The sequence below is a fragment of the Puma concolor genome, chromosome E3, assembly GCF_028749965.1.
Source record: "Puma concolor isolate L17-30 chromosome E3, mPumCon1.1.hap2, whole genome shotgun sequence".
Lineage (NCBI taxonomy): Eukaryota > Metazoa > Chordata > Mammalia > Carnivora > Felidae > Puma > Puma concolor.
The window spans coordinates 32,735,201-32,761,873 of record NC_141682.1 but is presented as its reverse complement, the minus strand read 5'-3'; the positions used below and the strand labels follow the sequence as shown (position 1 = coordinate 32,761,873).

The 26,673-nt window shown below is 47.4% G+C and overlaps 1 protein-coding gene and 1 long non-coding RNA gene across 5 annotated transcripts in view; both read left to right on the top strand.

Moving 5' to 3' along the window:
- Positions 1 to 26,673, top strand: part of SNX29 (sorting nexin 29) — a 497,953-nt gene that overhangs the window by 18,056 nt on the left and 453,224 nt on the right. For 3 of the 4 annotated variants that reach the window (XM_086691204.1, XM_086691206.1, XM_086691203.1), the window contains exons 2-4: positions 153 to 217; positions 1,936 to 1,988; positions 22,369 to 22,493. In XM_086691204.1, coding sequence (XP_086547330.1) covers positions 153 to 217; positions 1,936 to 1,988; positions 22,369 to 22,493 — 243 coding nt within the window. Of the gene's footprint in view, positions 1 to 152; positions 218 to 1,935; positions 1,989 to 22,368; positions 22,494 to 26,673 lie in introns of those variants that run through there. The other variant, XM_086691205.1, reaches the window with a different exon arrangement.
- On the top strand, positions 2,414 to 6,681 carry LOC147573111 (uncharacterized). The gene is made up of 2 exons (XR_015245216.1): positions 2,414 to 3,798; positions 6,246 to 6,681. It is a non-coding gene; the product is annotated as an uncharacterized LOC147573111 (long non-coding RNA).

Sequence of the window (26,673 nt, the reverse complement as noted above, 5' to 3'; positions counted from 1 at the left end):
ATTGTAATGATGTAGATTATTGGTACCTGGTCTTGTTGTTCTCCTCGCAGAGGCGGCTGATGCTAGGTGGGGACAGCCCTACACCATGTGGCAGAAAGTCTCGATAAAAGGCTTACGTGCAACAGAACTAATGACGCCTTGTTGCATTTTAGGATCACAGAACAATGACTTGAAAAGACAGTTTCTGCTGGAGCGACTCCTGGATGCAGTGAAACAGGTAAGAGGGAAGCTCGCATTTGCCTCTGAGGTCGAGTAACGGTGCCAGGCAATTCACATGGGGTCATCTCTGCCCTTCCACGTGCGCGGACTTATTCCCACTTTCTGGGAGCAGTGAGGCTGGCGGTGTTCCCCAGGAAACGATAGGGCAGGTGAGGCAGTCCGAAACAGCGAGGGAGGGGCGCCCGCGTCCTTTCTGATACCTTTGGAGGCCCCCGTCCTTCGTGACGTCCCCGTGGGAGGAGCGTTGGTGTTGGTTTCGAAGTCTCCCTCCAGGCAGTTTGATGGCAACGCTTCCAGGAGCTGAGGTCGTGGTTGGAGTTAGCCCCTCCTGGGCACAAGAGCAGGGCAGACAGGAGGGAGGAAGCCTCGCCCAGGGTCCGGAGGGCCCTCCCGGAGGGCTCTCCTCGGTGCCGCTTTTGGCGTCTGGCTTTTGGTCGGGCCTGGAAGCAAGCTTTGGCTTAGGCTGGCATCAGCGTGCCGGCCTGGCCTGCGTGAGTCACACGTGCATCATTTAGTGCACGCTCGTCACGTGCCAGGCCCCCTGCTAAGCGCTGCCCGTTGAATCCTTCCCACCAGCCTCTGAGGCAGTTCGTATATTTAAGTATCTTTAATTCGTATATTTAAATATCTATATATTTAAGTGTATTTATTTTGAGGGGAGGGTGCAGAGGGGAAGAGAGAGGGGGAGAAAGAATCCCAAGCAGACTTTGCCCTGTCAGTGCAGAGCCCAATGCAGGGCTTGAACTCACGGACCTGGAGATCATGACCTGAGCCGAAATCAAGCGTTCAGCGCTCAGCCGACTGATTCACCCAGGCGCCCCTGGCACCACCTTAAGTGTAGCCGTTGAACAGAAATAAATTGGAGCTGATGCCCAGAGCTGCTGTTATTATTATTGTTGTTAAATATTTTAGTGGGTGAAAGTGTACATATGGTTTTTAAAAATCAGTCTTACTGACATATAATTGAGGCATGCAATAAAATACACTAATTTTAAGTATGCGGTCCCACGTGTTTTGACAAATACATCATTTAAATTCATTAATGCATTCATTCTTTGGATGAATAAGTTCCGGAATCTTGCGAGCCTGTTCCCCACAGGGGAGAGAGTGGCTGATGGCTGGGCGATATTGTGAATTGAATAGTGTAACTAAAAATGGTTAAGATGGTGAATTTTACGTTATCTATATTTTACCACAATTAGAAAAGAAAGAATGGTTTGCTTTCATCTGTATCCACCCTGGGTGAATTGTCATTCGGCACAACCAGATGACATGTTTGAGGCTTGAATCATGCTGCCATAATTTTCTAGCCAGTCATAACAACTCTGGGGCCCTTTCCAAAGGCACCCATCACCACAGATTTGTGTAAGTATTAATTGTCGCCCGTGGGGAGCTCTGTGTTCAGACAGTCAGCTGCTGACATACAGAAGCTTCCTAGAAAATCTGCACAAGGCTGTGTACTTCAGTTTTCCTCTTAGCACTGTTTTCCCACACGCCTTCCTTCTGTGCAAGTGGGAGATAAAGGCTTCAGTAGGTGGCGGCTGGAAGGCTGCCTCACGTCTCGGCTTGACACCTGGGACAAGGGGACACCCCGACTCGGTACCTGGAGTTTCTGGCCCTGTGTGTCCCATGACCCCGAAGACCTGTGTGGGCTGTTAGTGACGTTCGAGTGTCCCATCCCAGCCGCTAATCTCAGCGGCTTCTGTTTCCGTGCAGTGCCAGATCCGCTTTGGAGGGAGAAAGGAGATCGCCTCGGATTCCGACAGCAGGTAAACGTGTCGCTTCTAAAACCATCTACTGTCAAGACCAAAAAGGCGGCCAGGGCTGAGTCGCTTCTGTGTTGTCTCTGCAGCCGAGAGGTGCGGTGATTCAGCTTGGGTAAGCTGTGGACCACCTACGCAGTGACGGCTCGTGTCGCGTATTCGCGGCTTCCTGTACTACTTCTGGTAGTCCGTTCTTTTTTTTTTTTTTTTTTTAATTTTTTTTCAACGTTTATTTATTTTTGGGACAGAGAGAGACAGAGCATGAACGGGGAAGGGGCAGAGAGAGAGGGAGACACAGAATCGGAAGCAGGCTCCAGGCTCTGAGCCATCAGCCCAGAGCCCGACGCTGGGCTCGAACTCACGGACCGCGAGATCGTGACCTGGCTGAAGTCGGACGCTTAACCGACTGCGCCACCCAGGCGCCCCTGGTAGTCCGTTCTGAGGGAATTGTTTGAAATACCTTTCTGCATAAGGTTATCTTCAGGGTAATTGATAATGATGGCAAGTCAGAAATCTAAGCAGAGCATCAGTAGAACAGAATGTCACATAGCCATGAAATTGACGTCCACACAGCGTTGACTTGAAGCAGAGAAATGCACATGTAGTAATTTACATTTTATGTAGTTAAAACAAAAAGACCAGGATATAAAGTTATGTCGATGCAGAGTGATGCTAGCTATGTTAAACCACCACTCTGGCGAAGAACATACCAGAATGTGAACACAGGTAATCCTGGGTCTAAGAATATTGGGGATCTTTATACTTTCTGTTGGTCTTCATATTTTATACTGTGATTGCTTGTTTCCTTTATGTGTATATAAAAAAGAAGCCCCAAAATTGGCATTGACTTTCCTGACCTGGGAAGGACTGACATAATCGTGTAAGCTTCTCACATTGCCTGGGAGGAGATGGGAATGTTTTGGCAAAGGTAAGAGACACACAGGCATTTGCTTTGTGAAGTCATTCAGTGATTCATGGTGGCGGGAGGAACATTCCCCGCAAAGGAAGGGAAATGAGGGAACTCGCTTGCTCAGTGCTCATGTCATTCCGGAGACTGGCCGTGGCCCGGCCCACTCACCCCAGCCCGCCCAGCAGAGCCCGTTCCTGGTCTGTCCTTTCAGACCCATGTCTGTGACACACTGTACCAGCCGGAGCAAAGCGCATAGCGCCACATTGTCATAGAGCTGCAGGGACTATTTGAAACTGGTGCAGATTTAACACTGTATCCCTCCCGTATCCTGTCTCTCCTTCACCTGGTTTTTCTCCCTGGCACTTACCACCAGCTGACAGCCTGTATGTTAGGCTTGTTTATTTTGTTGGTTTCTGTCTCTGGGTGTTGTCATGTCAGCTTTGTGCAGACAGGGATGTTTGCTGTCTTGATCACTGATGTAAGTCTGGTGCCTGGAAGCGTGTAGAAGGTGCTTAGGAAAGACCCGTCAGGGTGAGCGACTGGGTGAGCGCGTGCACGGCATCGTATCGTAGTCAGCTGTTTAATCTGTGGCACCACGAGGCTTGTGAGCTTTGAGGGCCGAGGGGCGACTCCTCTAGTGTGTATCTCTCTTCTTTTGCACAGACATTTTGTGCCTGTCGCACATTTGGTTCTTAGTATGTGGTTGTGGCATCAGATCATTAGACTGATTTATTGTTTCAGTTCTCTTTTGTTTCAGTAGATGAAATTATTATTATTACAGAACTTGCCATGTTGCATTGTAATAACTGGTTTATGAATGCTTTTGTGCCTTGACTGTGAACATGGAGACAGCAGGCAGGCCCTGGGTCCTGACCTCTCTCCTTCCCAGCGGAGTACTCATAAGCAGTAAGTAAAACGGACGTAAATCTGTAGGTGTTTGCTGGAAGATAAAATAGCCATGGAAAGTGCCAGAGCAAAAGCTTTATCCTTAAGAGTATAAAAGCTGTATCCTTACTGAGATTTTTATTTACTTACTTGTCAGTGTCTGTTTCTGTTTCATTGATCTTTTTGTCTGTCCTTCCACCCCGTATCATACAGTTTTAATAAGTGTAAATATAGAATAATTCTTTTTTTTTTTTTTATGATTTGCATTTTACAGTTGTTCTTGAGGCTCTACTATGGGGCCTGGCCTTGGTCAGCACGGGGGTCCTGATTTGAGGACACAAGGTCCACCTGCATCAGAATCATCTGGGAGGCTCATTCATTAATGATGCAATTCTCCCTCCCATCCTAGACCAGCTGCACATATGTGTGTGAGTGCGTGTGCATGCATGTGTGTGGATGGGTGAGGGTGTGTGTGCTCAGGACTTCTCCATCACTTTTTTATTTTCGTAATTATCCTGTTCTTTTCTTGAGAGAGACAATCCATCTCTAAATGTTAAATGAATGTGTTCTTATATAATAGAATATACTCCTAAAGTTTTTAGTAGGTAAAATATTACATTTCATAGAAGTTAGAAAGTTAATTCCTTCAATGAGAGCTGTGGTTTATGGCTAAAAGGAGGGTGCTGCTTTATGTTAATAATAATGGTTACTGCTTATTTATTTTGAGAGGGGGAGAGAGAGAGAGAGAGAGAGAGAGAGAGAGAGAGAGAGAGAGAGAGAGCGTGTGCCTGCATGCACACACATGGCAGAGGAGCAGAGAGAAGTAGAGACCGAATCCCTGGCAGGCTCCACCCCATCAGCACAGAGCCCGATGGGAGGCTTGAACTCACAAACTGTGAGATGGTGACCTGAGCTGAGATCAAGAGTCAGATGCTTAACCAACTGCGCCATCCAGGTGCCCCGATAGTTACTGCTTCTCACGTCTCTGGCCACTTCTTGTGCATGTTGACGCTTAGTCTCCTACACAGTGTCTGGAGTGGTGGTGTTATTCCTTCTCCACGGACGAAAAAACAGACTCAGTCAAGTAGAGTAATGCAGCCAAGGTTAGACATCTGAGAAAGTTAGAGTTGAAAGTGGGACCCTAGTTTCTTGGGCTCCAAAGTCTATTCTTCCCATGTTAGGCTATAATTAGTGATTATGTTTATTTTGAAGCTGTGTTTAAAAAAATTGTTTTGGAGGAGACTATAGATGCTGGAGAGGATGTGGAGAAACGGGAACCCTCTTGCACTGTTGGTGGGAATGCAAATTGGTGCAGCCGCTCTGGAAAGCAGTGTGGAGGTTCCTCAGAAAATTAAAAATAGACCTACCCTATGACCCAGCAATAGCACTGCTAGGAATTTATCCAAGGGATACAGGAGTACTGATGCATAGGGGCACTTGTACCCCAATGTTCATAGCAGCACTCTCAACAATAGCCAAATTATGGAAAGAGCCTAAATGTCCGTCAACTGATGAATGGATAAAGAAATTGCGGTTTATATACACAATGGAATACTACGTGGCAATGAGAAAAAATGAAATATAGCCTTTTGTAGCAACGTGGATGGAACTGGAGAGTGTGATGCTAAGTGAAATAAGCCATACAGATAAAGACAGATACCATATGGTTTCACTCTTATGTGGATCCTGAGAAACTTAACAGGAACCCATGGGGGAGGGGAAGGAAAAAAAAAAAAAAAGAGGTTAGAGTGGGAGAGAGCCAAAGCATAAGAGACTCTTAAAAACTGAGAACAAACTGAGGGTTGATGGGGGGTGGGAGGGCGGGGAGGGTGGGTGATGGGTATTGAGGAGGGCACCTTTTGGGATGAGCACTGGGTGTTGTATGGAAACCAATTTGACAATAAATTTCATATATATATAAAAAAAATTGTTTTGGGGCGCCTGAGTGGCTCGGTTGGTTAAGCATCCGACTGTGGCTCAGGTCATGATTTCACAGTTCGTGAGTTCTAGCCCCACGTCGGGCTCTGTGTTGACAGCTTGGAGCCTGGAGCCTGCTTTGGATTCTGTGTCTCCCTCTTTCTCTGCCCCTTTGCTGCTCACGGCCTGTCTCTCAACAATAAACATTAAAAAAATTGTTTTTCCCCCAAGACTCAGAGTCTTGGTCTTATCTTTGCAATATGTTTGGGTAGAGGTGGCACCACCTTCATACAGGAAAGGCCACATCATTGTCCTTATATTGTGACAAAGTTTAACCTTGCAGTTAAGAACATTTTGTTGTGGGGTCTGGAAAGATAGATGAGTCCCCTTTCTTCTTCACCCCTGACAAATGGCCCAGCACCAGAGGTCACCTCACATGTATTCACTGCTTTCCAGCTCCCCGCTATCACCCTGTCCCGGTCACCACACCCCCCATAGGATGGCTGCCATCGACTGACTCCCTTCCTTTTTGTCCTGCTTCCTCTGCACAGAGAGACTTACGAAGAATGCAGTTGCCGTCCCTTCACTCTGCCATAGAGAACCTTCGCTCTTTGGAAAAAGACTCGCATCCCTGATACAGTCTGGCTCTTTGCTCCAGCTACTCTGGCCTGGCCTTTTCTGGTTTTGTTTTGTTTTGTTTTGTTTGTTTTCAAAGTCTTTGAATAATTGTCGGGGAAGTCTTCAGGTCCCCTGACTGCAGTTCTTCCCCTGCCCCACCAGACCCCGAAGTCCCAATTATCTGGAGCTATTTTCCTTGCTCTGTACCATGGATCTGCACACTTTCTGCGAGGGGTTGTCCTTTGTGACCCCTGCTTAATACTGTCAGAGTCTAGAAATCTCTGTTTCACATTACGCGTTGGTACGATGGATTGATTACGTTTATCTGTTCAACTGCATGACAAGCTGGAAATAAACCTATTTTGCGCACACTGTGTCCACAGTGCCTGGCACATAGTAAGTGCTCAGTAAATATTTATTGGATCACTCATTTGTTCAGCAGTTAGTTGCTGAATGCTTAGCTGGTGTCAGGTTCTGAGCTGGACACGGGGCCTTCTCAAGTATTTCAGGAGTGTTTCTACCCTTCAGGTTACTTTCTTTCTACTGGGGAAGATAGCCCAGTGAGGCAGTGATTACAGAACGTGACTTGAGGGCTATGTCTAGGAGGTTGGGGATGTGCCCTGGGCAGGCTGGCGGGAGAGAGCTCTGGCTCTCACTGCCTGGCTTCGAGTCTGGCTCTTCCCCTTTGCGGTTGAGCCACCTGCCTAACTTCTCAGAGCCCAAGAATTAGGTCTACTGTGATATCTTGATTTAAACAGGAAACATATTTGTTCTTTGCCGTTCTTGGCCTTGAGCTGTAAAACCCCTGGAATTTCCAAAGCGATGAGAGCCATGAAGGTGTCTTCTGTTATGTGAATACAGTGACTTTTAGAAAGTCCCAAAGGTTGGGGGCTGGTGGCCAGGAGAACCAGCCACGCTATTAGAGGGTTGGAACTTTCTTTCCCAGCAGCCCCCCCCCCCCCCCCCAGGGAGAGGTGAGGAGCTGGAGGTGGAGTTCAGTTGCCAGCTCCTGGTGATTTAATCAGTTGTGCCTATGTCATGAAATCATATAAACACAAAAGGATGGGGTCCCGAGAGCTCCTGTGTTGATGAGCACACAGGGGTGCAGGGAGAGAGGTGCTCCTGAGGAGGGCACGGAAGTTGCATGTTCTCTTCCTTTACCTGGCCCCACGCAGCCCTCCCCCCGGCTGTTCCTGAGTTCACATCATCCTCTTATAATAAGCCGGTTATCTAGTAAGTAAAATGTTTCTCTGAGTTCTGTGAGTCGCTGTGGCAAATTCATCTAACCCACGGAGGAGGTCGTGGGAATGTTTGAGATACACAGCCGGTCAGGCAGAAGTACAGGTGACAGCCTGGGCTTGTGACCGGGGTTGGGGGGGGCGGGGGGATGTGTGGCGTCTCATAGAACTTGTTCTGAATAGTACTAATTCACGATAGCCACACTTTTGGTTTCGTGGAGGAAATCTCTATTAATTATGAGGGAAAGGGAATATAAGCAATTCAACAATTCCAGTAAACATAAAGAGGGAGAAAAATACAGAGAAGAACAGAGAAGGCTAAATTCATCAAATCGGGTACTCACAACATCCAGCCTTCTGGCTGGGGGAGCCCAGCGGCGAGCAGCCCCGTTGGAGTCCCAATGGAGCATCCTGAGCAGAGCGCCCTCCCCTCAGGTGGGACTTCCGACTAAGTCTTCCCACCGGGGCAACATATACACTTACCCATATGTGATTTATTAAGTCTGCCTGAGTGCGGTCCTGAGCAAGCCGTTTTTTCCTCTGTTTCTCTTATTGTATCTCACAATCTCTGGAGCCCGGGTGTGTGCATATATCTCTGCCCTCCCTGATCCCTCCCTGATCCCTTCCAGGAGGTGAGGCGAATTAATTCCTCTTGGCGTCGGGGACAGAAGGGCCAGTTCTGATCCTGAGCCCGGATATGGAGCACAAGCTGACTAGTAAGCCCCCCATGACTGTGTGTGTGCGGCTCTGGGCGGAAATGCACGACGGGCCACACCAACAGCTTCTTTGCAGAACAGACCTTCACCTGTGGGGTCTCTAATGTTGTCTCCAGGTGGAAAATGTCAGAATTGAGTTGAGGTGTAGGACACCCAGCTGGTGTCAGAGAATCGCTTGGTGGTGTGGGGAAAATGCACGCATCTGAAAAGGTGGTCAGAATCAGAGCTGCCCTGCCATTTGGGAGGATTAAGTCAGATACTGTGTGTAAAAGTGCCAGACATGTCAGAGTGTTAATTTCACTCCATACGGAGTGAAGTCTGGTGGGGACGGTCCTCACTCAGCTGGGACTCCTGCCATGCTGTCTACTGATGCAGGCACCAGTCTGCAGATGGAAGGGAAGGGCAAATGTGTATTAGCGAGACTTTTCGATGTTCCCGAAGGTGGAAGATTTCTTTCCACATAACTCTGGGTACAGTTCTCAGACCCCACGTCCTGAGACGTGTCTCTTCTGTGTCATTCTCCTATAGAAAACTGAGAACAAGTGACTACTAAGATATAATGGATAGTTGGAAGGGATCTTCTCTTAAAAGGCCAAGTGTTACCTTTGAAGGCCATTGAAAATTGACTGTCGTAGGTAAAGTTCTGGGCATGACTGTGAGTGTTGGCTTAGGGTCATAGCCAGATTCCAGTTGGTTGGATGAACACCAGTAGGAACTTTTTTTTTTTTTAACGTTTATTTATTTTTGAGAGAGAGAGAGACAGAGCATGAACAGGGGAGGGTCAGAGAGAGAGAGAGAGAGAGACACAGAATCTGGAACAGGCTCCAGGCTCGGAGCTGTCAGCACAGAGCCCGACGCGGGGCTCGAACTCACGGACCGTGAGATCATGACCTGAGCTGAAGTCGGACGCCCAACTGACCGAGCCACCCAGGCGCCCCACCAGTAGGAACTTTTGAAAGGCTGGCACACAGCTGTATCTGCCAAGACTCTTGGGCAACAAGCAACAGGAATCTCCAGCTAAGGATGTTGTGGGCTTGTAGAATTGATGGAAGGCCGGGTTTGGAGATGGGAAGGAGTCAAGACAACTTTGGAAGGCTCCTGTGCTGGACACAGGGGCCCAGAGATGTCTCTTAGCAGGAATGCTGGTCCAGTTAAGGTGCCGCTGCCAGAGTGACTCTCATTCTGGTCAAGATTGAAGGTCTAGGGAGGAAACACCTGACTGGCCAGTCTCAGTCTCAGGTCCCATGACCACCTGCTCGCCACCAGCAGAAGGATTTGGCTGAAGGAGCTTCCTGGGAGCCCGCTGGCTTGTGTAGTGCGAGGTGTTTCCTCGGGTCACCATCCCAAGACAGGATCCAGTGAGGCAGAAGTAAACTTTCAAGTGAAATCTGGGTGCTGTTATGAAGGTGGCTGTTATGAATGAACACAGGGTGGCCATAATGCCCACCAGTTGTCCCCTGTTGCTGCTGTATTGTAGTGATAGGCTTTCTTGTGACAATACCATGCGGTTTAAAAATGTTCGTGTCTAGGGGCACCTGTGTGGCTCAGTCGGTTAAGCAGCAAACTTGGGCTCGGGTCATGATCTTGCAGTTCACAAGTTGGAGCCCCGTATCCGGCTCTGTGCTGACAGCTCAGAGCCTGGAGCCTGCTGTGGATTCTGTGTCTCCCTCTCTCTGCCCCTCCCCTCCTTGTGCTCGGTCTCTCTCTCTCTCTCTCAAAAAATTAAATAAACATTAAAAAATAAACAAAAAAATAAAAATGTTCATGTCTATGTGATCGGTGTCCTTTGATCCTTGCAATGACCCTGAGGGGTAGGCAAGCAGGAGCAGGGTAATTTCCCTGCTCTTACAGCTGTAAAACCTTGGAGGCTGGTCATTTTTGTAGCCTTGACTTTGTATCTAGTACCCATTGGTGCTGGAGCATGCACTTTGGTTAGGTGGGTCACGTGGTTTGTAGGTAGTGAACAGGATTGGAGACAGACTTTGTTTTCCTACTGTGGTCCTGTTCTCTGACACTATAGCCCCTCGTGGTTTTCCTAACACACCGTTTCCCCAAAAAGTACTTAATGTTAAGTGTTAAATGTCAGGGCATTCAATTCCCCTCAGCTGCCTAGTGGCTCAGTGTTTCGACTTTTGTTTTCCAGTCTCAGCGATACTGGGGGAGAGACCTGGTTTGGTATTAATGTGAGGTTGAATGAAATGAAATTACTGATACTTGGTCCTTTTGACCTGCGAAGACAACAGTAGCCTACGGTTCAAAGTGTGTCCAGCACAGCCCCTTCCTCCTGTCTAAACAGAGGCTTCGGGCTTAGCCTTCCTCCAGCAGAGCAGCACAGGGGCTTGCTCTGTGGGGCCCAGTGCTGCGACAGCAATAGAGTTTTCCCTTTTCAAACAGGCGTCTCTCCCGTGGAAAACAGGAGTCAAACCCAGGACAAGTAAACCAGGCTACCCATGCTCCGATGTAACAAAAGTTGCCCATCTGTTTGTGAATGGCTCAAGTCTGGGAAAGAGCGCTGCCCCTGCGCCTTTTGTACACAATGTTATTCTGTTACAGCCGAAATCGCAAAGTGTGAGCGTGTGGGAGGCAGATGTGTTTGATCTTTCGGAGATGACACAGCAAGATGCCACGGGCCTCATGTAAAGCATCAGACACCACGGACATGAAAGGAAATGGCAGGCGAGGCTCCTTGCATGATTTTGTCCTCCGAAAGCCCCCCAGGAGGAAGTGGGGCAGTCAGCAGGCTGCCGAGCGCAGCGTTTCTCCTCACCTCTTCCCGTTGGAGTTGCGGTCCTGCTCTGTTTGGCCCTCAGAACAAAGACCCATTCTTGTGCTTCATGAAAATTATTCCACGTACTGTCAGTCACGCTGGCCTTGGGAGAGGCTGTAATGTGTGTTTTGAATAGTTTGCCTTCCGGAAATAATGGCCCAAGGACTCAGCAGGCACTGGAAGTCACCTCAAGGGCCAGATACGTTATTGTTCCTCAGAAGCGTCTCCTTCCTCCGTGGAATTACAGAACACCGTCTGGAAGGTGTCCCTTGGAATTATCGGCAGCGACCCAAACTTGGGGCCGGCAGGATGAGTGTGGTAATTGGAGCTCAGTTTGAATCCTCGTGTCGCCAGTCCCCAGTCATGTTGGACTGTGGGCAAGTTTTGACTTTCTTGTGCCTCAACGTCCTCACCTGTAAATGGGAACAGCAGTAACTTTATCGACTCAGTAGAGCTCTGAGTCAGTTCATGTGAAGCCGAACAGCTAGTATGTTTCCAGAAATTGTTAGCTATTGTTACTGTCGTTGTAATTTTATGTAAAGTGTCCGGGCACTTGGTAAATATTCTCTGCGCAACTGGGTCTCTTTGCCGTGATGGGTGGCAATGGGTTGGCTTTGAGTATTTGTCTCAGAACATTTAGGAAATGTACATTTTTGTGATCCTTTCGGGGAATGTTGTCAGAAGAAGTCGGATAAAGGAGCATTTCTTCTCCTTTGAAAGCTTGCCAGGGAAGAGTGATTTGTTTTGGTGATTTTTCTTTACCTGTGAAGAGTTAGAAACATTCATGAACTTTTCAGGAAGTTACAAAACAAAACCAGCTGACCTTTGCTGTTTCTTAATGTTATTCTCAGCACAGTTGAAAACTGTCGTTATGGATTCCTCTGGACACTTATGAAACCAAATGGCTTTGTCAGGCATTCCTTTTCTTCTTTTAAAGGTCTTGTTCATCATGTGATTTTTGTCTTCAGTTTGTCATGGGTTTCTTCCCAAGCTATTAGTTTGAGGTGTTGCCTGGATGTTTTAATTCTTCTCATCCTGCAAAAAATCTTGGGGTTCATTAATTGGATTTTCTATCCTCCTATCTTGAGTACTTCATTTCCACTTTGAGGATCTGTAGTAGGTGGTTCCACATTATGTGTGTGTGTGTGTGTGTGTGTGTAAATAATTTTTTTTTTAACATTTATTTATTTGAGAGAGAGCGAGAGCATGCCCAAGAAGGGGAGGGGCAGAGAGAGAGGGAGACACAGAATCCAAAGCAGGCTCCAGGCTCTGAGCTGTCAGCACAGGGCCCAACACAGAGCTCAAACCCACGAACCGCAAGATCATGACCTGAGCCGGAGTCGGATGCTTAACCAACTGAGCCACCCAGGCGCCCCTGTATATATATATTTTTTCATGTTGTATATTCTTTTATTTTACTGTAGTGATCAAATGAATTGATTTCTTTTTGGAAAAAGATTATTTTTAGCTATAGGGGAACTCTAGGGCATTTAGCAAGTCTGAGCACATTTCCATGTCTGAATATCAATAAATATTTGTATTGTTTATAGCCACTGACAATAGTGCTTGGCCCAGGGGAAACAATATGTAAGCACTGTCATCACCATCACCATCATCATCACTGTCCTGATAGCAGAGAGAGGCCATGAGCCTGAAGTCTAAGCTCTGAGGTGAGAGGCCCACCCAGCCACAAATCACCAATTACCAGCTGTGTAATTTTGGACTTGATTATCTTCTCTAGGCCTCTATTGTATCATCCGGAACATCAGATGATAATCATGGTCCCGGCTTCCTTGTATATAACAATGTTTGCTTGGCGCAGCCAGTAAGAACTTACTAAAACTCAATACATTGTCTCCGTATGACTTGACATACCAGTGTTTGGGCCAATTTGGAAACAGAAAGGCTAGAATGACCGCTCATTAATTCCTCTGTGCAACAGTTACCTATTGGTAGACTACTGTGTTGGCTGGACGAGATGTTTCTCTGATTGAGTCCAGGAGACGGGCATGTAAATTGCGGACAGTCAAGGAGGCCTGTAGTAACAATTACATTGTATAGATGTGAGAGGTGAGTACTGGGTCTTTAGTGGTCACATGGATAGAATGGGAATTCCAGCAGTAGGAGTAGCAAGTGCGAAGGTGGAGGCAGGCATGAGCAAAAGGGGGGATTGTGGATGATGTGTTGTAGGTGTTGGGAGGTGATCTGGAAAGTCACTAGGTGTTTGAACTTTATCCATTAGGGTATCATTGTTTTTCTTTTTCTTTATTTTTTTTTAAATTTTATTTTATTTTAAGCTTATTTATTTATTTTGAGAGAGAGAGAGAGAGAGAGAGAGAGAGAGAACGAGCGATTGAGCAGGACCTGGGGAGAGGCAGAAAGAGAGGGGGAGAAGAATCCCAAGCATTGTTAGTGCGGAGCCTGACCCGGGGCTCGAACTCCTGTACAGTGAGATCATGACCTGACGTGAAACCAAGAGTCCATTGCTTAACTGATGAGCCACCCAGGTGCCCCTAAGTTGTTGTTTTTTTAATGTTTTATTTATTTATTGAGAGGGAGAGCATAAGTAGGGTAGGGGCAGAAAGAAGGGGGACAGAGGATCCAAAGCGGGCTGTGTGCCGACAGGCTGACAGCAGTGAGCCTGATGTGGGGCTCGAACTCATGAACCACTAGATCATGACCTGAGCTGAAGTCAGACGCTCAACTGACTGAGCCACCCTGGTGCCCCTCTTTTTTTTTTTTAATTCATTTTGGGAGAGAGAGAGCAGGGGAGGGCCAGAGAGAAGTAGAGAGAGTCCCAAGCAGGTTCCACGCTGTCAGCGGAGAGCCCAGTATGGGGCTTGAATTCATGAACTGTGAGATCACGACCTGAGCTGAAATCAAGAGTTGGATGCTTAACTGACTGAGCCCCCCAGGCACCCCAGTTAGGGTGTCATTTCCTAGGCTGTGGCTATTTGCATACCATTTTCACAGTTTTTGCCATTTCTCTATACCGTCTAAGCCACGTGTTGGCTTGTGGTGGAATTTGAAGGCCCTGTCTTATGACTCTGGACTTGTCCTAAGTAACAGCATCAGTGATATCAAAGACGGACGGCTGGTTATAGATTTTCTTGATGCATTGAAGTGATTAACATAGAAATGTCCATCTGTGTCCCTTCTGAAATTGTGTCATGTTCTGTATGCCATGGCAAAGTGTGGCATGGGTGAGAGAGAAATAAAGGACAATATAGTCAGATCTGCATTTCCCGAGGAGGTGGGGGGAATGGGTGGGGTGTGATGGGGTCCGGGGAGCAGGGGACAGGGGGGCTGGGTGGAGGGAGTGCTCTTGGGAGGAGAGACGGAAGGATCGAGAAGCTTTGTGACTGAGCCTTGATAAGCCTGAGGTGCTGACTGGACACGGAGGATGAGACGTCCGTTCTCTGGCTCTAAGGTGCGGCCAGAAATCAGAACAAACTGGTTTTCAATTGTTCCCTTCTGTTTGAAAGCAGGCTTTGGCGTGAAGTTTTCTTTCTCCCAGACTGTGGGTTCCCACCAGGCTTGGAGACCCGTGGGCCACTGGCTTAATGTCCCTTCTGTGTCTCATTTCCCATTTATTCCCTCCTTCTACATCTAGGGACTCTTGTCTCCGTTCTTTTTCCCTTTTAATGTCACCAGCCCCTTCAGCTGATTTCCTTCCCAGCCGCCAGCCCCTGTTCCTGATTTTGAAACGTCTCTTCTGCCAGGAGAAGCCGGGACAGTGTTTGCTTCTGGGGTCTGTCCACCCCAGAGAAGACAGATCCTGTGTTGGTGTTAGTAACTTGTGAAAATGGTCAGAAATTACGATTTAACCCATTTAAGAATTGCTCATTGTTTTGATTTCTCGCTCTTCTGGTAGAACATACATTTGATTTTTTTAATTTCTTTTTACACCCTCAAACGCTCACACTTGACACTGTCTTGAAAACTATCGCCTTGTGAGTTTTCGCCCTCACCAGGCTTGCATTTTTTTTTCTGGTTCTGTGTCAGCTTTTTTTTTGCTCTCTTTTTTACTCCCTTCCCTCCCTCTGGGTACCTTGTGTTCATGACCGAGATTTATTTGTTCTGCGGTTTTCTCCATGTTCTCAGAATTTTTACAAATAAAACACGGGTTTTATTGCTATTGTTTTACGAAAATTGAATCATATGTAACGTTCTGCTTCTGCATTTTCTCTCTTGGCCGAACCCTTTCCAAGTTATGGTTACCTTTCCAAGTTATGGTTCCAATAATCGTTCTAATTATTTTTAGTTTTTTAATTCTACTAGTTTTTATTTTTTTTTAAAGTTTATTTATTTATTTTTGAAAGAGAGAGAGTGAGCGAGCAGGGAAGGGGCAGAAAGAAAGGGAGAGAGAATCCCAAGTAGGCTGCACACTGTCAGTGTGGAGCCTGATGCAGGACTCAAACTCCTATACCATGAGAATACCTTGAGCTGAAATCAATACCTTGAGCTGAAATCAAGAGTCAGGTGCTTCACCAGCTGAGCCACCCAGGTTCCCCTTGAGCATCTTTTCTTTTTCTTCTTTTTTTACAAAAAAAAATTTTTTTTTTTTTAACATTTATGTACTTTTGAGGGACAGAGAGAGACAGAGCGTGAGCCAGAAAGGGGCAGAGAGAGAGGGAGACACAGAATCTGAAGCAGGCTCCAGGCTCTGAGCTGTCAGCTCAGCTTGAGCAGAGCTTGAGCTTGTGAACCACAAGATAATGACCTGAGCCAAAGTCAGACACTTAACCGACTGAGCCACCCAGGTGCCCCTCTTTTTCTTCTTTTGAGAGAGAGAGAGGGAGAGAGAGAGAGAATCTCAGGAGGGCAGAGGATGATGAATCCTGAAGTGGGGCTGGAACTCAAGAACCGTGAGATCATGACCTGAGCCAAACTCGGATCCTTAAGTGACTGAGCCACCCAGGTGCCCCTGCAGTATTTTTTATTTGTGGGTTAGAAACACTTTTTAAAATCTTTTTGTAGATCTTCTTTTTTTTGCTTAACATTATCATCTAAACTTAAAAAGAAATGCATTTCAAGTTCTCTATAAGCATTTAAAATAGTTGTACACTTTTTCCTCATCATAACTTTTAAATCATATTTCTTCATTTGTTGTAGCTCAAGGTAGCAATATTTCTGGTTTTTGAGATAAGAATATTTCTTTAATGCTTATTTTGGAAAGGAGCTAAGTTCAGGAAAGCATAAAGGCAAGAAAGACATCAGCAGTAATTCTTTTACAAAGTGGCTCTTAATTTTTTTCACCTAATTCCCTTTAGGATTTTTTTTTAGCATGCTTGAGAGCATACTTAGTATGTAGTTTTTAAAAAAAAATTTTTTTTAACGTTTTTTTAATATTTATTTTTGAGACAGAGACACAGCATGAATGGGGGAGGGGCAGAGAGAGAGGGAGACACAGAATTGGAAGCAGGCTCCAGGCTCTGAGCCATCAGCCCAGAGCCTGACGTGGGGCTCGAACCCGCGGACCGCGAGATCGTGACCCGAGCTGAAGTCGGACGCCTAACTGACTGAGCCACCCAGGCGCCCCAGTATGTAGTTTTATATCCCGCTTACTTTTCATTTTATATTTTAAACCTGTGGGTGTTCACTAGAAGCTCTTGGTATGAGTTTTAAGGGCTAAATAGCATTTGACGATATGCTCTGTTACTGTTCATTCAACTAGTTCCCAGTGTCAGCTCTTTAGGTGTTTTTTAACTTTCCACAGGTGCAGATAATGTGTTTCGAATATTTTCATTTGTAAATCTTTATCGGACTTGTAGATTGCAGCGGAGGACTGGTCTTTGCCAGTGAAATTCACAGGCTACAGGATGTGCCCTTTGGAAAAGTTAGTTCATAAGGCACAAATACAGAGCATAGCCGCTGCAAATGGTTGTCATGTCACGGCCTTGCCTTAGCAAGGCTGGTGTGATCGTACTGCCTTAAATCTGACACAGGGCTGATGCTGTTAATTGCCTGATTTTTAGGGGTACAGTTGACTCCACTCCAGGTGACATTGGAGCTTTCCACATGAGGATAATCCAGTCCATTTTCATAACTGTACTTGGTTTTCTCCAAGAGGTTCCTCTAACACGTGAAAGGAACGCTTTGAAATGTGCCCTCCTTCATAAGGTTGCTTTCATTGTTGATCCTGTCTGTTGTTCTAACGTTTGCCATAAAAAAGTAGAGGCTTCTTAAGAATCTTACTGTAGATTGATGTGGCAGGTTAAGGAGTCTTGAAATAGAGGTCGCAGCTTGCAGAATTTCAGCAGTAAACTAGTTAAGCTCATGCCCTGTCCCCCTGTGCTGGTGGTAGATAACTTTCACATTCAGCCGGAGCAGGCTATTTGATTTTCCATACACGAACTCCTTTATCAAGCTTTACTGAGCACCTTGAGGACCGTTTTTTTTTCTTTTTAAATAGCTTTTTTAAAATTTTTTTTTTTTTCTCAACGTTTATTTTTATTTTTGGGACAGAGAGAGACAGAGCATGAACGGGGGAGGGGCAGAGAGAGAGGGAGACACAGAATCGGAAACAGGCTCCAGGCTCTGAGCCATCAGCCCAGAGCCCGACGCGGGGCTCGAACTCACGGACCGCGAGATCGTGACCTGGCTGAAGTCGGACGCTTAACCGACTGCACCACCCAGGCGCCCCTTAAATAGCTTTTTTTTAAGTCTAATATACATACCATACAAATCTACCTCTTGTAAGGGTACAATGCAGTGGTTTTTTTTTTTCAGTACTTTTATAGAGTTGTGCAACCATTAACCACAATATAGTTTTAGGACGTTTTCATCATGCCAAAGTTTCCTCCTGTGCCAATTTATAGTCAACCCCTGATTCCAGCGTTAGGCGACCACGGATTGACTTTTGGTTTGTATATATTTACCTTTTCTCAGCGTTTCATGGAATCCTGCGCTGTGTAGCCTTTTGGGTCTGACTTCTTTCCCTTAGCATAGTGTTTCCAAGGCTCATCTTCGTGGTAGTGTCAGTTTTTCACCCCTTTGTAGGGGGTGCTGAGCAGTGTTCTGCATCGATACACCACAGTCGATGTATCTCTTCATCTGGTAAACAGTTGTATGCGTAAAAACTTGAAGTGATTTTTTTTTGACTGGTGCTTTTTATTTAAATTTCTTTTAATGTTTTATTTATTTTTGAGAGAGAGAGATAGAGCATCAGCAGGGGAGGGGCAGAGAGAGAGGGAGACACAGAGTCCGAAGCAGGCTCTGGGCCCTGAGCATCAGCACAGAGTCCAGTGTGGGGATTGAACTCACGAACCATGAGATCATGACCTGAGCCGAAGTTGCATGCTTAACCGACTGAGCCACCCAGGTGCCCCTAAATTAAAAAAAAATTTTTTTTTCTTAAAGAGAGAGCGGGAGTGGGGGAGAGAGGCAGAGAGAGGGAGAGAGATGGAGAGAGAGAGAATCCCAAGCGGGTTCCATGCTTAGTGTGTAGCCTGATGTGGGGCTCAGTTCCATGACTCTGGGATCATGACCTGAGCCGAAATCAAGAGTTGGATGCTGGGGCACTCGGGTGGCTCAGTTGGTTGGGCGACTGACTTTGGCTCAGGGCATGATCTCACCATTTTGTGGGTTCAAGCCCCATGTCAGCCTCTGTGCTGACAGCTCAGAGCCTGAAGCCTGTTTCAGATTCTGTGTCTTCCTCTCTCTGCGCCTCCCCTGCTCACCCTCTGTATCTCTCTGTCTCTCAATAATAAATAAATGTTAAAAAAAAAAAAAAAAGTCGGATGCTCAACCGAATGAGTCACTCAGGTGCCTCTTGATTGGTGATTTTAAAAATATGAAAACAGGGAGACTCTTAAATATGGAGAACAGAGGGTTACTGGAGGGGTTGTTGGGGGGGGGGGATGGGCTAAATGGGTAAGGGACATTAAGGAATCTACTCATGAAACCATTGTTGCACTATGTGCTAATTTGGATGTAAATTTAAAAAAAATCAATAAAAAAATGAAAACAGGGGTGCCTGGGTGGCTCAGCCAGTTAAGTGTCTGACTTTGGCTTAGGTCTTGATATCACAGTTTGTGAGTTCAATCCCCACGTTGGGTTCTGTGCTGACAGCTCAGAGCCTGGAACCTGCTTCAGATTCTGTGTCTTCCTCTCTCTCTGCACCCCCTGCCCCTACTTGCGCTCTTCCTCTCAAAAATAAACATTAAAAAAATTTTAAAAATATGAAAACATTTACTTAAGTCCCCCCACTTAATTAAAAACATGCCCAATTCACTGACTTACATTAGAAGTTGGATGTGATGAAATGCCATGGAGGCAGCCAGCCCACCACAGTGATGCCAGAAAGCATTTAGCAGAGAGCATTCTGGGAAATAGGAGAGACCAAGCTGAGAAAATGAAGAGCCCCGCTCAAGCAGCTGCCCCTTTGCTTTGCAGGAATTATCATAGAAATGAGTAAAGATGAGAAGAAATGGAAGCCTTAGGGTGTGAGGTCATAAATCAGCGCCTGTAGTGTGTCCGCCATGCGTTAACGAGGTAGAGATGGCGTGTGGTTGGACAAGTGTGTTCTGCCTGATTCAACCGACCTGGGCCCGAAATACGAATTGTACATCTCCTGAGACGCGTCTCTCGCCTGAATGTGCAAGTCTGTATTCTGAGTCCCCCAGGGGAGGCACCATTTTGGCCACGGTTACCACACTTGTGCTACATACTGGGACAGGCATGTGCTACACACTGGGACACTGAAGATGCATGAGGCATGATCCCTGGTGTCTGGGAGCTCAAGTTAGCGAGAGGGGACAGCTCTAGGGAGCAGCTCATTAACAGAGAGGTTGGTCAAGTGCCGTACTAGAAAGAAGCTCAGAATGAGGAAGCACTCAGGAAGGCTTCCTGGTGGAGGGGACCCTCGAGCCAAGTCTTGAATGACCAGTAGGTACAAGGTCAGGTAGAATGGGAAGTGAAAAGGGGACATGGGGAGGGTGATAAACAGAATGGCCTTTGGCAAGGTGGTCATCGCAATGAATTAATTATAGGATTAGTACCCCCTGTGGGTTTTCTGCTGTATTAGGTTGATTGTGACATGTCTGCATCTGCAAGGTAATACTGATGATGTAACCTGAGCCTTGGGGACTGGGTTTGTGCTGTTCACCTGCATTCCATTCTCTTTAGGGGCCAGATATTATCTAGAGTTGGCGGGGCAGTTACTGACTTGTGCACTAGAACCAAGCAAACTAACAGGGATTGTTGATTTCATTACCATATTTGCCGATAATTTGTTTAAAGGTACAGGCTGTGGTTTATTATGGAGAATAATAATTCTGGTGTATTCCTCCCGGGATGGGGCTTTGGCTGGGCTCCATTTTGCCATACGTCTTTTGGTTGCTGTGGAATTTAGATAGTTTTGCTAGGTGTCCCAGCTTTCAGGAAGCCCTTAAATGTGTGCCTGGGTAAACTTGTAGAGAGACTGGCATAGGCACAGCTCATCTTTAAGGGTGACATCTGCCCAGCGAAGAGGGTTGTTCCAGTGTGGGGGAGTAATCTGGGACTCACGGTTCAAGATTATTTACTGATTTTCCTGCCCGCTGAGAAAGGATTTAGGGAGCACGTCCTGTGTACCAGACATTGAGCCAGTTGCAGGAGAGCCAAGGTAGGAGCTGGAAACCAGCATAGTTGAGGACACTTGTTTGGTTTGGGATGCCACATAGGTTTCTTTCCTGTGGAGGGCCAGCTTTGATCATTGGCAGTGGTCGCCTGGAATGCTGGGATGGATTAGTGATGTCTGTCATGAGCACAGGCTGGAGAGTGAATGTATGAATGCTGGGTATTTGATGCTCTGTTAGGGTTTTCTGGTGCGGGCAGAGGACTCGAGTAAAAGTGGGGTATGGGAGAGAGAGGACATTTGTCTTAGAATAAGCATGTTTGTCTTGGTATGGGGTGTATTGGAAACTACCTTGGATCAGTTCAGGCTTGGGCAGGACTGGAGTACAGATGTTGTTAATTATGTACTGTCTTATATTGCTGCTTATTATGTACTCATGTTACTGTCTCTGAAATGTCTTTAGCCTGTTTTTTTTAAGGTGTAAAATGGACGTAATACCACCTGTATCATAATGTTGGTGGAAAGAGTTAATTAAATAATGGCTATGAAAATATTTTACCACCGACAGAGCAATAAACTCTTGGAGTATTATTGCTACAGGTGTGGAGGTGAGTGGATCAGGAAATGCCTGAAGTTAGGCAAGGTTGAGCCAGATGGTGATGGCCTCCGGGCCTTTGCACTGGGTCCCCCTGCCCAGCCTGCTATGTCTTGTCACATCCAGGTCGTAACTCCAAGGTTACCTCCATTTGGGCCACCGAATCTAAGCCTGTTCCTGACGTGTCTCCACCTATCACCTCGTCTTGTTTTATTTTCTTCAAAGTTCTCATAACTGAAATGGTCTGCTCACTTTGTGTATCTCCCTCTGTTAGAACCATGCAGATGTGGTGAGGCAGAGACCTTGGTATGTCTTTGTATCCTCAGAACCTAGATTAATAGAGCCTGGCACAGAGGAATTCAGGATTTCTTAACATATGTTGTATGAGTGAATGGAAGGGTCTCTGAAGTCCACAGACCCGATGGGCCTTGGGGCCCGAGAGCCCTGGGATGGTTGTTAAGAATAGGACATAGTAGCTGTGACCTCCTCTCTTTGCCAACATGATCTTGAAACTCCTATTTCCTTGGTTATTGAGAAATAAATTTAATTGAATCCACAGTAGTTGTAACTTAATTGAAAATTCTTTCCATTAACTCTGGATCTGACTTCACAATATTCTTGCAACAAAATAAAGAACAAGAATCAGAATTCATATTATTTTTTTAGTGTATGTAACAGGCCATGAAATTATACAATGTTTCCAATTTGGCAGGCTGGTGCATTCAATCTCTTCAAAGATAATCTAATTCTTTAAAGTACATGTGATATGAATTAGAGTTGGAACTTGTGAATTGGATACAGTTAGCAGCCAGCCCCTCCCTAAGCCTAACTGATCTGTTTTTAAATTGGATTTTATTCTTTTCTCCTCTGATGGCTGGCACCAATTCCATTTCCCTTGTTTCCTGTGAATTGTTACTATGCGTTCAGGAGTCTGATGAATATGGCCAGACTTTGTGGGGCTTCCTGGACTTATGTGAAATGAACAAAAACGGGGAGAGGTGTGTGGAGAGGCCCCAGTCAATTCCGTGTCACTTACCTGACTGCCAATCCAGCTGTCCAGTGTGTACCTTCCCGCTGAGCTTTACAACCGCTGACACACCCCCTCCCCGGAGGTGCTGGGGCTGCCCTGGTTGTCTGTCTCCCTTCACAGACGGACTGATGAATCACTGGTTCTCTCGCAGGGTGACCTGTCTGTGCGCCCAGTTTGAGGCCGTCCTGCAGCATGGCCTGAAGAGGAGCCGGGGATTGGCGCTCACGGCGGCCGCAATCAAACAGGCAGCAGGCTTCGCCAGCAAAACAGAAACAGGTACTGCTTGGCCTGATGCAGCACAGAGGATGAGGTCTTTTCTGTTGCCCTCCTTTTAAAAAGTTTTCATTTATTTTTTAATCGTGTGGGACGGGGGTGGGGGGAGCGTGGTGGTGCAGAAATCCACGAGTGAGAAAGTCTTACCCGTGGTTACTATTGGCGTTGTCCTTTGCGGACCCCTTGGAGCCGCGGGTTGCCATCTCTGGGGGCTCGGGGTGCTGCAGCCAAGGTGCATATGTGACCAGCGTGGCTGGCAATCGCTGGGAACTCAACGTGTTCTAATTTTGTGCGTGGGGATAGCATGCCATTCCGCGGTCAAGTCTGTCTTCAGCAACAGCGACAGCAGGTCTCTGAGCTTACGCCTGTGCTACCGTCCGTATGCGTGTTGCCAGAGCATTTCCCGCGTGTCCTGCTCCTGTGAGTCTGACCGACGGGGCCAGTGTTAATAATGGCTACCGACACATAGGAGCAGTTTGCACAAGCCTGGAACCTCGTCAGTCTTTTATGTCAATTAGCTCATTCGGCAGCCTTGTGAGTAGCAGGGACCTTATTTTCTCCATTGTGCAGATGAGGAAACTGTTCGAAGCGATTTGCTTTGGATCTGAACCTAGAAGCATCTCATGTCCTATAAGATACGTACTCTGCCCTTCCTCCAGGACATTTTATTTAAAAAAAATTTTTTTTAACGTTTATTTATTTTTGAGACAGAGAGAGACAGAGCATGAACAGGGAGAGGCAGGGAGAGAGGGAGACATAGAATCTGAAACAGGCTCCAGGCTCCAAGCTGTCAGCACAGAGCCCGACGTGGGGCTCGAACTCATGGACCGTGAGATCATGACCTGAGCCGAAGTCGGACGCTTAAGCGACCGAGCCACCCTGGGGCCCCCCTCCAGGACATTTTAAAGAGTAGGTTCTTTCAGACCCTGCTTGTGGGTGCTGCTCTTAGTTCCTGAATCTTGTCACTGTGGCGACGTGCGTGTCACTGCTGATCGAAATGCTCAGAGGGCCCCTCGCTCACAGCTGACCGTTGGCCCTCGCCGTGTCTGGCCGGGGCGTCTGTGGGAATTCTCTGCCAGACAAGACAGTTCTCTGCCTCTCCCTCTCCCCCTCCCTCTCCCTCGTGTTGTGTGTCTGCCTTCCTTGGATTCTCAGCTCTGTCGTTCATCTCCCCAGTTGCTCCTGTTCACAAGCGAACGTGCTTCCCCTTGGGGTCAGGGGACAGCCACGAGAGGGATTCCCATCACCGTTGATTTTTCTTCTGTGCTCTTGGGTCCCTTCTTTAAGATTTGGGGACATACGGGGCCGGGTCAGACAGGAGCCGCCTGCAAGGGCCTCATTCCTCATGGTAGCCACCGCCTGCTGCCTTGGTCGCCTAGGATGTTGGCCTCTGCCGTCTTGGTGGCTTCTGTCCTCCACATGCAGCTGGCTCAGTGCTCTGGGCTGGTTGATGAGCTGCTGGAGGACGTACCTTTTCCCAGGGTCCTCCTCACCATGATGGGCCCTCGTGTTTCTTCTCGTTTCCTTCTTCCCTGTCCGTGTGCAGCTACTTGAGAGAAACCAGTGTGGGGTAGGCCACGAGGCCTTGGGTCTGCTTGCGTCCGATGAGGGCAGCCGCTGGCCCAGTGGGAGGCAACGTTGGCTTTGGAGTCAGGCCCTGAGGGTAAGGCTGGTAGACCCTAGGGCAGCGCCCTTGCTGCGCCTTCGTTGTTTTCACCGGTGAGGCTGACGTACATTCCGTCTCCCTGGGGGGCTGTCCGGAGGCTTCCGCCGAGGCCGCCTCGGTTCCTAGAGCCTAGTCACCATGTAACCAGTTACCCTCCTCTCCCCAACACCCTTTAAACGCGTAGACTCTTCCTCTGTCTCCTCCCACGGGGGCTCCAACCTTCGACCGTGCAGGATGGCTCTGTCTGGCCCTACCTGGACTAGGATTCGTGTCTTTCTCTTACTTGGGCCTGGTGACCAGAGGAGCACCAGCACACGTGTGAGGCTGTGGCCACCGTTCGTTCATGCCGCTTCCCGGTGTCTCGGCGCCCTTTCCGCACCTGCATCCGGAACAGACCCCGGCCGGTGAGCAGGGTCTCTGCTTTGCTTTCTGCCGTGGAAGAGGTTCCGGGCCTCCCGGCAATTAGGAGCGGGGGAAAGACCGAACTGGCTTAGCCCGCGAGTGGCTGCCAAGGGCTTCCTTCAGTCTTGTCGTGGTGCAGTTAACCAGTCACTGGTACACATGGTCCTGGGCTGATTAGAGCCTCTTTCCTCTTATTGAACGTTTTATTAAATCCTCGTATGGGGGGGTGGTGGTGGTGGTGGGTTTTCAGCTGCTAGGAGTCAGGAGGAATCAGATTGGTGGCTGTTTACAGCTGTTCGTAAAGCCATTGGAATGACCGTAGCAGGCGGAATGGAGAAAATGAAATCTTGAGAGGAGGGTTGGATGTGAATGAGTGTCACTGTGCTCCCTCGTCCCTGCTGGCTGCTGGCCTGGGCCCTTTATGTAGCTTTGCAGTTAATACCAGACCCTAGAGCCGGTGACGTGTGACCCTAGAAATCCCGCTCTGTGACTCGTCACACGTGAGCTCCCTGGGACATCCTCTCTCTGAGCTTCCATTTCCTCGTGCGTAAAATAAGGTCACGGTTTTGTGGTGGGGGCTTGATGAGAAAGCGCATGCAGAGCCCAGGCCTGGGCACAGAGCTGCCAGAGCTGGTGCTTGATAACCTGGCAGCAGCCTTCCAGGCTGGGTGATGATGCCCTTATTTTTCGGATGATGCCACCGAGGCTCAGATAAGTGAATAAGTTGCTCACTTTCGCATAGCTAGTAAATGGCAGAACTGAGGCTTCCAACCAGGTCAGACTGATGTCAGATTCCTGGCTGCTGTCAGCTCCCCCCTCTTCAGGCAGGAACCCTGGTGCCCTGCCCTTTGTTGCTCCTCTGTAGACCACTGTAGCTCAGTTAACTGGACTGGAAGCGACAGGGGACAATAGGATAACAGTGAATTAACCCACAGGCTGTTGCAGTAGCTCTGTTTACACATGAGGAACATTACCTTTTGAAGAGAGGAGAACGGAGTTCAAGGTAATGACTGAACATAATGATACTGTCGAAAATCACAATACAGTCGATAGTACTGAGGGTCTGCCGGTCAGGACTGCGTTTGTTCAGCTGGGGTTGGGGTGCACGTTGGGCTGAGTTTAGAAACTGGTGCCCTGGTACAGTGTGCTTAAAAAAATTTTTTTTTAAGTTCTCAACATTTAAAAATGATGAGATTTTGTGCTGAAAGATGGATTTCTAGCTTTTCTTCAGCTTGAGGATCTCTGGCTCTGGGCCCACATTTACTGTTGACTATGCCCCTGACAGCTGAGATAGTGTTGTGTTGTTAGCATTCTTGCTGTTCTTACCTGAAATTTAGCAGTTTTCGAACAGAAACACTTCTCAGATGGTAAACCCCTGAAGTCAGTTTCCAGAGTGCGGAATGGTGGTCTCTTTCATTTCTGTCTAGTTATAAACTTGCTTTCTAGGGAGAGGATTTGTTAACTTCTCACTTGGCTATCGCCAGAAGCCCCTTATTTTTTTGTTGTCGTCTTGATATTGAGTGCATTCTTGTCTTTGGCATGTGCTTGGTAGTTTTGACTGAGTCCCAGGTGTTGTGTATGTTGTGTATGTGACTGAGTCCCAGGTGTTGTTGGAAGCTTGGGATGATGTTCTCTTTCTTCAGAGAGAATTCACTCTTGCTGCTCAGGCAAGTACAATAGAGGAAGATCAGTTTTCTCCTGTCGAGGACTGAGCATTTCATGCCTGGGCTTCAGCATTTGCGAGGGCTGATCTATTTTTGCTTTTCCCTTACTGCTAGGACTAGTTATTTGGGGTTTCCAGCGTATATCTGTTTCCTAGAGCTGCCATAACAAACTTCCACACCCTGGGTGGCTCAAAACAGCAGAGAGAAATTTATTGTCTCCCGGTGTAGAGGCCAGGAATCCAGATTCTGGTGTAGAGGCCAGAATCTGGGTGTTGGCACGGTTGGTCCCTTCTGGATGCTCTGAGGGAGAATGCGTGCCCAGCTTCCGGTGGTTGTCTTCCGTCCTTGGCGGTCCTGGTTGTAGCTGCTTCAGTCCAGTCTGGGCCTGTGTCTTCCCGTGGCCTCTTCCTTCTGTGTCTCTGTCTCCTTGTCCTTCTCTCTCCTTAGAACA